The 14,861-nt window shown below is 56.4% G+C and overlaps 2 protein-coding genes across 4 annotated transcripts; one reads left to right on the forward strand and one right to left on the reverse strand.

Moving 5' to 3' along the window:
- Positions 1-419: 419 nt before the first annotated feature.
- On the forward strand, positions 420-3,919 carry LOC123383687 (paraneoplastic antigen-like protein 6B). 2 transcript variants are annotated; one of them, XM_045051682.1, is made up of 2 exons: positions 420-716; positions 1,000-3,919. In XM_045051682.1, exon 2 carries the CDS (start codon positions 1,154-1,156, stop codon positions 2,546-2,548), a length of 1,395 nt encoding a protein of 464 aa, XP_044907617.1. In that variant the 5' UTR covers positions 420-716; positions 1,000-1,153; the 3' UTR covers positions 2,549-3,919. The 2 variants fall into 2 exon arrangements, with proteins under 2 accessions (XP_044907617.1, XP_044907618.1); XM_045051683.1 differs by having other exon boundaries at positions 1,081-3,919.
- Positions 3,920-8,904: 4,985 nt separating this feature from the next.
- Positions 8,905-12,404, reverse strand: LOC123383686 (paraneoplastic antigen-like protein 6B). 2 transcript variants are annotated; one of them, XM_045051680.1, is made up of 2 exons: positions 12,108-12,404; positions 8,905-11,743 (listed from the first exon to the last, which is right to left on the reverse strand). In XM_045051680.1, the coding sequence occupies exon 2, from the start codon at positions 11,668-11,670 to the stop codon at positions 10,276-10,278; it is 1,395 nt and encodes a 464-aa protein (XP_044907615.1). In that variant the 5' UTR covers positions 11,671-11,743; positions 12,108-12,404; the 3' UTR covers positions 8,905-10,275. The 2 variants fall into 2 exon arrangements, with proteins under 2 accessions (XP_044907615.1, XP_044907614.1); XM_045051679.1 differs by having other exon boundaries at positions 8,905-11,824.
- Positions 12,405-14,861: the final 2,457 nt, after the last annotated feature.

Below are 14,861 nucleotides of genomic sequence, written 5' to 3' on the forward strand. Positions count from 1 at the left end.
CGCTCATGTGCGCAGGTGGCATCTATTCCACGTAGTAGCACCCGGACGAAGTGCTTCTCGCCTAGCTGGGACAGGACCCGTTCTGGGTGGAGGGGAGGAGGGGCGGAAACAGGTGAAGGAGCCCCAGAACGCGCCCCCATCCCGCGCTCCACCCATGCCAGAATGCAGCGCTGGCGGGCGCATCTCGGGCCTGCCCAGCGGCTCTCTGGTGGGCACCCGGGGATATGGACCCCTCGCCAGGCTGACGCCCCGAGAGCATGTTCCGGGAGGGGCGGGAGGTGGGCAGGGTTGGGTCTAGGATGGGGGCACTGGCTCTCGGGTCCCCAGGATCCCCACCTGTGCCAGCGCCCCCTCGGGGGCGGGGGAAGGAGCAGGTGACGTCACGCGCAGTCCCGGGGTGCCCGCGGCGGTGGCCACAGCCTGGCCGCGTGACCCGCGCGCGCCAATGGCCCGGCGGTCTCCGGGGCGACGCGGAGGGTCCGCGCTCCGCCGCCACTGCGCCCCCGCCCCGAGTCCGCACTGCAGAGAGTGGTGGCGAGCAGGCGCCGGCGCGCTAGCCCACGTGCCGCGCTGAGAGAGGGACAGGGAGAGGAAGAAGGAGAGGGAGTGAGAGGCAGCCAGGAAAAGAGGGGCGCACGACCCCGCTGCCGCTCGGCGCAGCCCCTGCGCCCCACCTGCTGGGACCTCGACGAGGAAGGACCCCGACCCAGAGGAGGGTAGGTGCCAGAACCGGGGAGGGTGCGCTCAGCCCTCCGGGAGACCCGCCCGCCTGCCGCCTGCCCTCCGCCCGCCCCAGTAGGACTGCGGCAGCCCGCGGGGGCGAGAGGGACGCGGTGGGGAGGGGGCCGTGGCCCCGGCGGGCGGGTGGAAGGCGGGGCAGGGGTCTAGCCTGGGCTGCAAAGGCACCGCCCCGGGGGAGGAGGGTCACCTGGGGGGTGGGCGCGGCGGGGCGGAGGGGGGGGGCGCTTAACTTCGCTCTCACCTCGTTTGTATTCACAGGCTGTGGAGACCTGGGCGGTTCTCTCTGAGTCCTAGGCTCCCTCACTAATTCACCCCCCCCGCCCCCTCCACCCTGCCCAGTGTCACCCTGGTCCGCGCCGGGAACCGTTTCCTACGGCTGATATTAACCCCGCGCCGGCGGAAATTGCACGCGATGGCGGTGACGATGCTGCGGGACTGGTGCAGGTGGATGGGCATCAGCGCTCGAAGGGGTCTGCTCATTCTGGGCATCCCGGAGGACTGTGATGAAGCCGAACTCCAAGAGTCTCTGGAGGCCGCCCTGTGGCCCATGGGTCACTTCACCGTGCTGGGCAAAGTGTTTCGAGAGGAGGATAATGCCACTGCAGCCCTGGTCGAGCTTGACCGGGAAGTTAACTATGCTTTGGTCCCCAGGGAAATCCCGGGCACCGGGGGTCCCTGGAACGTAGTCTTTGTGCCCCGTTGCTCAGGCGAGGAGTTTCTCAGTCGCGTGTTCCACTTCCTGGAGCAACAGGGGCAGACGGTGGAGAGTGTGGCTGGGGCCCTGGGGCTGGGACTGCGCCGGGTGTGCTGGCTCAGATCGGTCAGTCAGGCAGTCCAGCCCTGGGTGGAGACCATGCGGTACCAGCGCCTGGGCGTGTTTTCTGGGAGGGATCAGCCCGCCCTGGGGGAGGAGTCCTTTGAGGCCTGGCTAGACCACACCACAGACATGCTACATGTATGGCAGGGGGTCTCAGAAAGGGAGAAGAGGAGGCGGCTGATGGAAGGCCTTCGAGGGACGGCCCTGCAGCTCGTGCACGGGCTCCTGGCAGAGAACCCTGCCAGGACGGCTCAGGACTGCCTGGCGGCCCTGATCCAGGTGTTTGGAGACAACGAGTCGCAGGCAACCATCCGGGTGAAGTGTTTGACAGCTCAGCAAGAGTCAGGCGAGCGGCTCTCTGCTTTCGTGTTGCGGCTGGAAGTTTTGCTGCAGAAAGCCATTGAGAAGGGGGCCCTGGCCAGAGCCTCAGCTGACCATGTACGCCTGAGGCAGGTGCTCGCCAGGGCCAACCTTATTGAGCCGCTGGATGAAGCGCTGAGGAAGTTGAGAATGGTTGGGAGGTCTCCAAGTTTCCTAGAGATGCTGGGGCTTGTTCGGGAGTCTGAGGCCTGGGAGGCCAGTCTAGCCAGGAACGAGAGAGCCCAGGCAGAGGAAGGGGCTGGTGCCCGGGCCAATGCCCAGGCTGATGCCAGAGTCGGTGCTAAGGCGGAGGATGACAAGGTGGAGGAGAAGGAGCAGGAAGAGCGGGAGTCTGAGGGGGAGGACAGTGACGATCATGACGCTGTCCTTGCGGGCCTAGGTCAGGCAAGACCCTCAGAGGCCCCTGGGGGCCCTACCCCTGCCCAGATGGGCAGCGCTTCCAGGGAAGGCCCGGGAGGTCCTGGCTGTGAGCCAGAGGGCCTCGCCCAGGCAGGAGACCAGGAGACTGGGGAGCCCCTGGAGGAGGGGCTCAAGCCCATCCCAGAGGAGTTGGGAAATGAGGACGGGGCTGGGGAGATGAGCCCCGCCAAGTCCTCCTCGGGCAGATAGGCTCAGAAGGCCCAGAGGCCCCCTCTCCTCTCAGACAGCAGAGCTCTGGAGGCAGGGGGAGGCCACTCCAGGGAAGCAGCCTCACCCCACATGTGGAGCAGGGCCAAGGGAAGGACCCACCCAGCCCAAGCCAAACCCCCGGGCACTCCACCACCCCCACGGGGACCTGATCACCACCATCAGCCCTTCCAACGGACCAGGATGACCATACTTGATGCAGAATGGGGCAGGGAGAGGTGCCCCCTCCCATGGCAGCTCCACCCCAGCCCCAGCCCCAGCCCCAGCCCGAAACCCTGCCAGTCCAGGCAGCCAGCCTGGGAAGCACCCCTGAGTGGCTGGCCCTAGCCTAGGTGAGGGGCACCTGAAAATGTCTGCCACCCACACTGGCCTGGGAGATGTTAGGAGCCGTCTCAAGGGTGCCGGCCCCTTGGGCCGCCCAAGAGGGGGACCCTCATTCACTGACCCCTGGAGCACGTCGCTCCATGCTCTGGGAAGCCCACTTGTGTCTCTGTAGGCCCCTTAGTGACCCCCGTGTCAAGTGGCACCACCCCTCCCCCGCTCCCACTACACGCACACTAGTTACCATTCTCATGCAGAGCCCTGAGGTGTGCAGGAGCCCGCGGCCGGTGTCCTGGCCTAACGCAGCAGCCACCTCTCAGCCCGGGTGTGTGGCACGAGCTTCAGTGCGAGCCCAGGCTCTGCTTGCTGTCGTCTGGTGTCGTGAGCTCAGCCTCTGCTTCCTCGGTGTAGATTTAGGCCAACTGCTGCTTGTTCTTGTGGAGATGTATGTGTGTTCTTATCTGAGCAGCCACCCCCACCCCACCCCAGAGACCTCTCGAGCCCAGTCCCAGGAGATGGCGGGAAGGACAGAAGAGAGCATGGCTGGTGCTCACCCCGTGACCTCAGGAAGAAGGAACTGGACCAAGGACAGAGGTGGCCTGTGGGAGTCTCCACGGAAACCGTGCTCTGATGTGCCACTCTCTTGTTACTTGTGACTCAGTTTCTTCGGCTTGTCCCAGTGCCCCGTGCTGCGTTTTCCAGCATCCTGTGACTGTCCTGTGCAGGCCATAGGGCAGGACCAGGCCCCAGCATGTCGGCCAGAGTGGAGAGTGCCCTGGAGTGAGGGGCCATGGCCAGCATCCGCATCCATCATCCTGGCCAAGGGCCGATCGTGGGGCCCTCAGGAAGGGAGACTATGGCAGGAGGGCCACGGTGTTGGGGGAAACAGAGGCACCTCATTTGGGACCCCAAGAGGAGGGGGTCCGTGACCTATGGGCTGTAGTGGCCGTCAGACGTTCCTCTCTGTGTTGTCATTCCCTCTCTTCAATGGTTTCAGTAAATGTTTCTCTTCAATAAATTTCATTGAATGTTTCAGCCGAGTCTTGCCTCTGCTGTGGGCAATTGAGGGAAGGGTCTACTGGGGTTGGGAGAGGGAGCCAGAGAAAAGATTCTTGTTCAGCACCCATGGGAGGCTTCTCCAGTGACAGGGTAGGGTAGGCACTTTGACAGGAAAAATAGAATGTGTTGAGGGCCATTGTTCTATTTTATAGGTGAATTATAAAGTTTTGGGGTTCCACTGGTCCTCATCTTGGGTTGGTCCTGTCACCTTTGATTTTTGAAATGTGTGAGGGTTTTCATAGTTTTCTCCTTTACTAGGGGGAAGTGTACACTGGCATCCAGCTGCTGGGATTGAATATTGTTTCAGGTGCGTGATGCATGGAGTGGGGCCATGCAACAAAGAACTGTCTTGTCCCAAAGGGTTATAACATCCTTGGTGAGAAAGCCAAATTAGACTGATGGGGTTTTAATTTTTTTTTTTTATTTTCAGTTTTTGTTTCAATTCTAGTTAATTAACATACAGTGTTATGTTTGTTTCAGGTGTACAGTATAGTGATTCAACACTTCCATACATCACCCGATGCTCATCAGAAGGGCCCTCCTTAGTCCCCATCATCTATTTGACTCATCACCAACCCACCTCCCCTCTGGTAACCATCAGTTTGTTCTCTATAAATAAGAGTTTGTTTCTTGGTTTCTCATGGAATACTACTCGGCAATCAAAAAGAACGCAATCTTGCCATTTGCAGCAATGTGGATGGAACTAGAATGGATTATGCTAATCAAAATAAATCAGGCAGAGAAAGACAAAAGTCATAGGATTTATCTCATATGTGGAGTTTAAGAAACACAACAGATGAACATAGGGGAAGGGAAGGAAAATAAGATAAGACCAGGGTGGCAACAATGGTATGGTACTGGGGTATGTTCAGGGTTGCATCCAAGATAGGCTGTGTGACTGGAACTTAGCACAAGCTGTGGCTGGCTGAAGCACCTAGAAACCTCAGGGAGTCCCAGGAATAATTAGGTTCAACTTTGAAGGGAGGGGAATGGACATCCGGTAGTACCTGAGGCTCCAGAATCTGTGGAAGGGCTGCATGGCTCAGGGCATCCACAGGCTCAGAGAGTTCATGTGTGTAATCCCAGAACCAAACAGTCACGGAATGGCCTGGTCATGATGTTGGGTGCCCATACGAGGAGCTGCATGCTGGAGTCTGTGGTGAGGGGCTATCCCATGCATTTGTGATCAGTAACCATAAGAGACTATTAAGTACAGAGAACAAACCCAAGGCTGATGAAGGGTAGGTGGATGGGGTTTGGGCTAAATGGGTGATGGTCATTAAGGAGGGCACTTGCTGGGATGAGTACTTGGTGTTATATGGAAGTGATGAATCACTGGGTTCTACTCCTGAAACCAAAACTACACGGTATATTAACTAACATGAATTTAAATAAATAAAATTTAAAAAAGAGTCTGCTTCTCGATTTCTCTATCTCTTATTTTTCCCCTTTGTTCATTTTGTTTCTTAAATTCTATATATGTATGAAATTATATGGTGTTTGTCTTTTCTGACAGACTTATTTCACTTAAAATAATACTCTCTAGCTAGAACCATGTTGTTGCAAATGGCAAGATTTCATCCTTTTTATGGTTGAATATTATTCCAGGATGTATGGATGTGCATGTGTGTGTGTGTGTGTGTGTGTGTGTGTGTGCGTGTGTGTGTGCATGTGTGTATATGAGAAGCTTCGTAGCTGGTGTGAGGGAGACAAGAGAGAGGAGGGTTATTGTGTAGGATGACTTTCACTATCAGTAATGGAATCACTGCTACCTATTTACTCAGTGGAACCTTTTCCTGCTTGGGGGCCACTGTATATGCTTGCACGGATGTTGACTACAGTACAGCATTAATAAACTCTGGTCATATGCTGTATTTAATGTAACTGGCAATAAGGCAGCAAAGGAAAGGGTCTCTATCTGCAGGCAGCCTGACCTAGAAGGAAGCAAAGCATTCCTAAGCTTACCCTTGTGTGCAAAAGCAAAGGACTGTCCATAGATGCTTTGAAGTGATTAAAAAAAAAAAAAAAACACTAGTACCAGGTGTGGGCACCTTCCAACGTTCTGAAAAATCACTGATTTCTGCCAAACCCTGTGGCCCACCCCAATCCCACAATCCCACAGCGAGAGAGAGAGAGAGAGAGAGAGAGAGAGAGAGAGAGAGCGCACCATTGGCTTACAGGTTTTGGGGGAGGGTGGGCACAAATATCACTCTCTCTGCAAACTACTTAGATAGTTTGATGTATCGTGGTCTAGAGCTGTCTAGGGCTAGTCATGGTCTAGGGCATGGATGCCCTAGGGATGAAGGGTAGGACAGGGTGGGTTCCACATCCTTCGTGCCTTGTGCAGCAGGAGGAAATTCTTGGAAGGCCACCACAGTATTTCCATGTTTCAGACATTCCTGCTGTATATAAGATACCACACAGGTCTAGAGCCTAGAGATTTTCTGTCGCTTAGTAACTTTTTAAATTATTGTTCCATAATGAGATTGTCACACTTAGAATACCTGAAATTAAAACCAATATGGGTTTTTTTGTTTGTTTAAAAACCCTATCAGTCTAAGAAGATGTGATGTGTGTGTGTGTGTGTGTGTGTGTGTGTGTGTGTGTGTGTGTATCAAAACCTGGATTGCAAGTAATTCGTTCTTCAGGCGTTCCACCAGACAAGCAAACATTTCTAATAAATTTCTAATAAAATTTCTAATAAATTTTAACTTGATAAATGAGCTATGTCTGGCAATACTAGTATGTGACACCGAACGCCAAACGATCATAAATCAGCCATAACCCTCTCTCTCTCTCTCTCTCTCTCTCGCTGTGGGATTGTGGGATTGGGGTGGGCCACAGGGTTTGGCAGAAATCAGTGATTTTTCAGAACGTTGGAAGGTGCCCACACCTGGTACTAGTGTTTTTTTTTTTTTTTTAATCACTTCAAAGCATCTATGGACAGTCCTTTGCTTTTGCACACAAGGGTAAGCTTAGGAATGCTTTGCTTCCTTCTAGGTCAGGCTGCCTGCAGATAGAGACCCTTTCCTTTGCTGCCTTATTGCCAGTTACATTAAATACAGCATATGACCAGAGTTTATTAATGCTGTACTGTAGTCAACATCCGTGCAAGCATATACAGTGGCCCCCAAGCAGGAAAAGGTTCCACTGAGTAAATAGGTAGCAGTGATTCCATTACTGATAGTGAAAGTCATCCTACACAATAACCCTCCTCTCTCTTGTCTCCCTCACACCAGCTACGAAGCTTCTCATATACACACATGCACACACACACGCACACACACACACACACACACACACACACATGCACATCCATACATCCTGGAATAATATTCAACCATAAAAAGGATGAAATCTTGCCATTTGCAACAACATGGTTCTAGCTAGAGAGTATTATTTTAAGTGAAATAAGTCTGTCAGAAAAGACAAACACCATATAATTTCATACATATATAGAATTTAAGAAACAAAATGAACAAAGGGGAAAAATAAGAGATAGAGAAATCGAGAAGCAGACTCTTTTTTAAATTTTATTTATTTAAATTCATGTTAGTTAATATACCGTGTAGTTTTGGTTTCAGGAGTAGAACCCAGTGATTCATCACTTCCATATAACACCAAGTACTCATCCCAGCAAGTGCCCTCCTTAATGACCATCACCCATTTAGCCCAAACCCCATCCACCTACCCTTCATCAGCCTTGGGTTTGTTCTCTGTACTTAATAGTCTCTTATGGTTACTGATCACAAATGCATGGGATAGCCCCTCACCACAGACTCCAGCATGCAGCTCCTCGTATGGGCACCCAACATCATGACCAGGCCATTCCGTGACTGTTTGGTTCTGGGATTACACACATGAACTCTCTGAGCCTGTGGATGCCCTGAGCCATGCAGCCCTTCCACAGATTCTGGAGCCTCAGGTACTACCGGATGTCCATTCCCCTCCCTTCAAAGTTGAACCTAATTATTCCTGGGACTCCCTGAGGTTTCTAGGTGCTTCAGCCAGCCACAGCTTGTGCTAAGTTCCAGTCACACAGCCTATCTTGGATGCAACCCTGAACATACCCCAGTACCATACCATTGTTGCCACCCTGGTCTTATCTTATTTTCCTTCCCTTCCCCTATGTTCATCTGTTGTGTTTCTTAAACTCCACATATGAGATAAATCCTATGACTTTTGTCTTTCTCTGCCTGATTTATTTTGATTAGCATAATCCATTCTAGTTCCATCCACATTGCTGCAAATGGCAAGATTGCGTTCTTTTTGATTGCCGAGTAGTATTCCATGAGAAACCAAGAAACAAACTCTTATTTATAGAGAACAAACTGATGGTTACCAGAGGGGAGGTGGGTTGGTGATGAGTCAAATAGATGATGGGGACTAAGGAGGGCCCTTCTGATGAGCATCGGGTGATGTATGGAAGTGTTGAATCACTATACTGTACACCTGAAACAAACATAACACTGTATGTTAATTAACTAGAATTGAAACAAAAACTGAAAATAAAAAAAAAAATTAAAACCCCATCAGTCTAATTTGGCTTTCTCACCAAGGATGTTATAACCCTTTGGGACAAGACAGTTCTTTGTTGCATGGCCCCACTCCATGCATCACGCACCTGAAACAATATTCAATCCCAGCAGCTGGATGCCAGTGTACACTTCCCCCTAGTAAAGGAGAAAACTATGAAAACCCTCACACATTTCAAAAATCAAAGGTGACAGGACCAACCCAAGATGAGGACCAGTGGAACCCCAAAACTTTATAATTCACCTATAAAATAGAACAATGGCCCTCAACACATTCTATTTTTCCTGTCAAAGTGCCTACCCTACCCTGTCACTGGAGAAGCCTCCCATGGGTGCTGAACAAGAATCTTTTCTCTGGCTCCCTCTCCCAACCCCAGTAGACCCTTCCCTCAATTGCCCACAGCAGAGGCAAGACTCGGCTGAAACATTCAATGAAATTTATTGAAGAGAAACATTTACTGAAACCATTGAAGAGAGGGAATGACAACACAGAGAGGAACGTCTGACGGCCACTACAGCCCATAGGTCACGGACCCCCTCCTCTTGGGGTCCCAAATGAGGTGCCTCTGTTTCCCCCAACACCGTGGCCCTCCTGCCATAGTCTCCCTTCCTGAGGGCCCCACGATCGGCCCTTGGCCAGGATGATGGATGCGGATGCTGGCCATGGCCCCTCACTCCAGGGCACTCTCCACTCTGGCCGACATGCTGGGGCCTGGTCCTGCCCTATGGCCTGCACAGGACAGTCACAGGATGCTGGAAAACGCAGCACGGGGCACTGGGACAAGCCGAAGAAACTGAGTCACAAGTAACAAGAGAGTGGCACATCAGAGCACGGTTTCCGTGGAGACTCCCACAGGCCACCTCTGTCCTTGGTCCAGTTCCTTCTTCCTGAGGTCACGGGGTGAGCACCAGCCATGCTCTCTTCTGTCCTTCCCGCCATCTCCTGGGACTGGGCTCGAGAGGTCTCTGGGGTGGGGTGGGGGTGGCTGCTCAGATAAGAACACACATACATCTCCACAAGAACAAGCAGCAGTTGGCCTAAATCTACACCGAGGAAGCAGAGGCTGAGCTCACGACACCAGACGACAGCAAGCAGAGCCTGGGCTCGCACTGAAGCTCGTGCCACACACCCGGGCTGAGAGGTGGCTGCTGCGTTAGGCCAGGACACCGGCCGCGGGCTCCTGCACACCTCAGGGCTCTGCATGAGAATGGTAACTAGTGTGCGTGTAGTGGGAGCGGGGGAGGGGTGGTGCCACTTGACACGGGGGTCACTAAGGGGCCTACAGAGACACAAGTGGGCTTCCCAGAGCATGGAGCGACGTGCTCCAGGGGTCAGTGAATGAGGGTCCCCCTCTTGGGCGGCCCAAGGGGCCGGCACCCTTGAGACGGCTCCTAACATCTCCCAGGCCAGTGTGGGTGGCAGACATTTTCAGGTGCCCCTCACCTAGGCTAGGGCCAGCCACTCAGGGGTGCTTCCCAGGCTGGCTGCCTGGACTGGCAGGGTTTCGGGCTGGGGCTGGGGCTGGGGCTGGGGTGGAGCTGCCATGGGAGGGGGCACCTCTCCCTGCCCCATTCTGCATCAAGTATGGTCATCCTGGTCCGTTGGAAGGGCTGATGGTGGTGATCAGGTCCCCGTGGGGGTGGTGGAGTGCCCGGGGGTTTGGCTTGGGCTGGGTGGGTCCTTCCCTTGGCCCTGCTCCACATGTGGGGTGAGGCTGCTTCCCTGGAGTGGCCTCCCCCTGCCTCCAGAGCTCTGCTGTCTGAGAGGAGAGGGGGCCTCTGGGCCTTCTGAGCCTATCTGCCCGAGGAGGACTTGGCGGGGCTCATCTCCCCAGCCCCGTCCTCATTTCCCAACTCCTCTGGGATGGGCTTGAGCCCCTCCTCCAGGGGCTCCCCAGTCTCCTGGTCTCCTGCCTGGGCGAGGCCCTCTGGCTCACAGCCAGGACCTCCCGGGCCTTCCCTGGAAGCGCTGCCCATCTGGGCAGGGGTAGGGCCCCCAGGGGCCTCTGAGGGTCTTGCCTGACCTAGGCCCGCAAGGACAGCGTCATGATCGTCACTGTCCTCCCCCTCAGACTCCCGCTCTTCCTGCTCCTTCTCCTCCACCTTGTCATCCTCCGCCTTAGCACCGACTCTGGCATCAGCCTGGGCATTGGCCCGGGCACCAGCCCCTTCCTCTGCCTGGGCTCTCTCGTTCCTGGCTAGACTGGCCTCCCAGGCCTCAGACTCCCGAACAAGCCCCAGCATCTCTAGGAAACTTGGAGACCTCCCAACCATTCTCAACTTCCTCAGCGCTTCATCCAGCGGCTCAATAAGGTTGGCCCTGGCGAGCACCTGCCTCAGGCGTACATGGTCAGCTGAGGCTCTGGCCAGGGCCCCCTTCTCAATGGCTTTCTGCAGCAAAACTTCCAGCCGCAACACGAAAGCAGAGAGCCGCTCGCCTGACTCTTGCTGAGCTGTCAAACACTTCACCCGGATGGTTGCCTGCGACTCGTTGTCTCCAAACACCTGGATCAGGGCCGCCAGGCAGTCCTGAGCCGTCCTGGCAGGGTTCTCTGCCAGGAGCCCGTGCACGAGCTGCAGGGCCGTCCCTCGAAGGCCTTCCATCAGCCGCCTCCTCTTCTCCCTTTCTGAGACCCCCTGCCATACATGTAGCATGTCTGTGGTGTGGTCTAGCCAGGCCTCAAAGGACTCCTCCCCCAGGGCGGGCTGATCCCTCCCAGAAAACACGCCCAGGCGCTGGTACCGCATGGTCTCCACCCAGGGCTGGACTGCCTGACTGACCGATCTGAGCCAGCACACCCGGCGCAGTCCCAGCCCCAGGGCCCCAGCCACACTCTCCACCGTCTGCCCCTGTTGCTCCAGGAAGTGGAACACGCGACTGAGAAACTCCTCGCCTGAGCAACGGGGCACAAAGACTACGTTCCAGGGACCCCCGGTGCCCGGGATTTCCCTGGGGACCAAAGCATAGTTAACTTCCCGGTCAAGCTCGACCAGGGCTGCAGTGGCATTATCCTCCTCTCGAAACACTTTGCCCAGCACGGTGAAGTGACCCATGGGCCACAGGGCGGCCTCCAGAGACTCTTGGAGTTCGGCTTCATCACAGTCCTCCGGGATGCCCAGAATGAGCAGACCCCTTCGAGCGCTGATGCCCATCCACCTGCACCAGTCCCGCAGCATCGTCACCGCCATCGCGTGCAATTTCCGCCGGCGCGGGGTTAATATCAGCCGTAGGAAACGGTTCCCGGCGCGGACCAGGGTGACACTGGGCAGGGTGGAGGGGGCGGGGGGGGTGAATTAGTGAGGGAGCCTAGGACTCAGAGAGAACCGCCCAGGTCTCCACAGCCTGTGAATACAAACGAGGTGAGAGCGAAGTTAAGCGCCCCCCCCCTCCGCCCCGCCGCGCCCACCCCCCAGGTGACCCTCCTCCCCCGGGGCGGTGCCTTTGCAGCCCAGGCTAGACCCCTGCCCCGCCTTCCACCCGCCCGCCGGGGCCACGGCCCCCTCCCCACCGCGTCCCTCTCGCCCCCGCGGGCTGCCGCAGTCCTACTGGGGCGGGCGGAGGGCAGGCGGCAGGCGGGCGGGTCTCCCGGAGGGCTGAGCGCACCCTCCCCGGTTCTGGCACCTACCCTCCTCTGGGTCGGGGTCCTTCCTCGTCGAGGTCCCAGCAGGTGGGGCGCAGGGGCTGCGCCGAGCGGCAGCGGGGTCGTGCGCCCCTCTTTTCCTGGCTGCCTCTCACTCCCTCTCCTTCTTCCTCTCCCTGTCCCTCTCTCAGCGCGGCACGTGGGCTAGCGCGCCGGCGCCTGCTCGCCACCACTCTCTGCAGTGCGGACTCGGGGCGGGGGCGCAGTGGCGGCGGAGCGCGGACCCTCCGCGTCGCCCCGGAGACCGCCGGGCCATTGGCGCGCGCGGGTCACGCGGCCAGGCTGTGGCCACCGCCGCGGGCACCCCGGGACTGCGCGTGACGTCACCTGCTCCTTCCCCCGCCCCCGAGGGGGCGCTGGCACAGGTGGGGATCCTGGGGACCCGAGAGCCAGTGCCCCCATCCTAGACCCAACCCTGCCCACCTCCCGCCCCTCCCGGAACATGCTCTCGGGGCGTCAGCCTGGCGAGGGGTCCATATCCCCGGGTGCCCACCAGAGAGCCGCTGGGCAGGCCCGAGATGCGCCCGCCAGCGCTGCATTCTGGCATGGGTGGAGCGCGGGATGGGGGCGCGTTCTGGGGCTCCTTCACCTGTTTCCGCCCCTCCTCCCCTCCACCCAGAACGGGTCCTGTCCCAGCTAGGCGAGAAGCACTTCGTCCGGGTGCTACTACGTGGAATAGATGCCACCTGCGCACATGAGCGCTCGCACACACCACCGCAACCGGGGGTCAGCAGTCCCCGTACTCGCGCGGGGGCCGTGGCCGCTGTGGGCACACGACGGGCCAAGATGCGTCGCTGCCCCAGTGCCAGGGCCCTGCCCCAAGGAGGGTGTCAAGGACTTTCCTGTTTTGCTCACTTCATGTCCCAATCCCAAGAACGGGCTTCTGCTACTTAGAGCTCAACCCCTTGGGCCTGTATCTTACCATGTGTCCTTGGGCAAGTCCTTGCCCCTTCTCTGGGCCTCAGTGGAGGGACAGAACTGGGGGTCTCTACCTGAGGGTGTGTACAGGAGAGCCAGTGGGCTGGGCGTGAAGCGCTGGATGTGTCCCCTGCCCCCCTGTGCTCTCGCCAGCCTAATGAGCTCTGAGACATCTGCTCTCTTGGCCCCTGAGGGCAGCATGGGTGTTGTGCCTCCCCAGAGACCTCTGTCTGGCCCCGAGTCAGTCTTCTTCTACAGATCCTTCCCCTTTCCTTTGCTACCTAGGCTAGTCACTGTACCAAGGCAGTGCTGCCACAACTCAAAATGGAGTGCCAGCCCCTCTGGGTCTCGCCACCTTGCACCCATCCTGTCATGGGAGTCTGGGGCCATGTGGACAGCCTCTCCACTGGTCAGATGGCAGACAGGTTCCCTTGGGGTCACACCTCCCGGTGTTGTTGGCTTCTCTTTCCTTGCCTGCCTGGCATCTGGCCAGACATCCTCTTCTGTGACTTGCCTTTCACACTCAAGCTATACTGGTCAAGGTTTTCCTGAGTGTCCAGCTCACTCATGCTCCTTGTTGAATCACAGCCCTGGTTTATTTGTCTATGACCCTGTGGATGGGCGTTCACACTGTTCCCAGTCTTTGTTACAGACACTGCTGCCACCAGCACCCCACGCATGCCTGTCTTAGCCGCTGTCGGCCTGACAGGCTCTGGAACGTACGCCAAGAAGTGGTTTTTCCGGGACTTGGGCTGTGCCCATCAAAGCTATGGCCAGGTGTTGCTAATCTGTTATCTCCCATGAGTGGCTGAACCTGTGTTCACTCCCACCGGCAGCATAGGTGTGGTCCTGTGTGCCCCCACAGCCTGAGCAGCCTTTGGTCTTGTCCAGCCTTGACCACTTGCCCACTCCCATGGGGAGAAGTGCTACCTCATTACTGTGTGCCTTGCATTTCCCTGGTCGGCAGTGAGGTTGGGCATCCTTGCACAAGTGTGTTGGCCATTCCCAGTTCCTCTTCTGTGAATCTCCTTTGCTCATATCCTCCCCACTGCTGAGAAGCCTCATTGGCCTGTTACTGGGAGAAAGTTCCTAGCATCAAGGGCAAAGGCACTCTCATTTTTTTTCTACACTCACCCATCGCCCAGAAACAGGCCACATTGGAGTTGGTCTCATAGTGGGAGCTTGACTGGCCCATATGGTCTTACTCTCCCGACTTTCCTGTCTCTCAGGTGGTAAATGCTGGGTAAATGAAGAAGCACGAGTGTTCTGTCACAAACCAGCTTTCCCAGTCGGCCTCGTGTGTGGACCCCCTCCCCTTCTCCCCACTGAGGGCCAAGACAGCCTCTCCTAATACAGGTGAACTGCTGCTCTAAACACCCACAGTGAGAATTTCTGTCCACCAAACCTTGGTGTTAGCCCTGCCATGGCTCGCACCCCACATTGTCCTCTTTCTTGGTTTCTGCCATGATTTATCTGGGGTCCTTCCTCAGAGAGGGTGCTCCCGTGGGAACATACATGGGTCCCGTGTCCCCAGCCAGCCAGCTGGCCTGCAGACCGACTGTCAATTCCTTCCCTCTGTTTTCAGCCTCGTCTCTTCCTACTCTCCTTCCTTCCATACCTGCTGACTCCAAGTCCAGGACTGTCTGGCTCTACCTTGGGGTGCCCATTACTCCCTCCCCCCGCTAGGGCTGGACTGTGATGCCTTGACTACTTTTCCTTTGTCACCTTTCAGCCCTCATTTTGCTCCACCTCTCAGCACAGTTGACCCTCCTTCCTTCTCACAACCTTTTCCTTTCTCAGCTTCTGTAAGCCCCCACCTTT

The sequence above is a fragment of the Felis catus genome (assembly GCF_018350175.1).
Source record: "Felis catus isolate Fca126 chromosome X unlocalized genomic scaffold, F.catus_Fca126_mat1.0 chrX_random_Un_scaffold_85, whole genome shotgun sequence".
NCBI classification, from domain to species: Eukaryota; Metazoa; Chordata; class Mammalia; order Carnivora; family Felidae; genus Felis; species Felis catus.

What these genes read in the sequence shown, in the direction of transcription:
- LOC123383686 (XM_045051680.1), bottom strand. Translation starts at nt 11,670, where the DNA reads ATGGCGGTGACGATGCTGCGGGACTGGTGCAGGTGGATGGGCATCAGC.
- LOC123383687 (XM_045051682.1), top strand. Translation starts at nt 1,154, where the DNA reads ATGGCGGTGACGATGCTGCGGGACTGGTGCAGGTGGATGGGCATCAGC.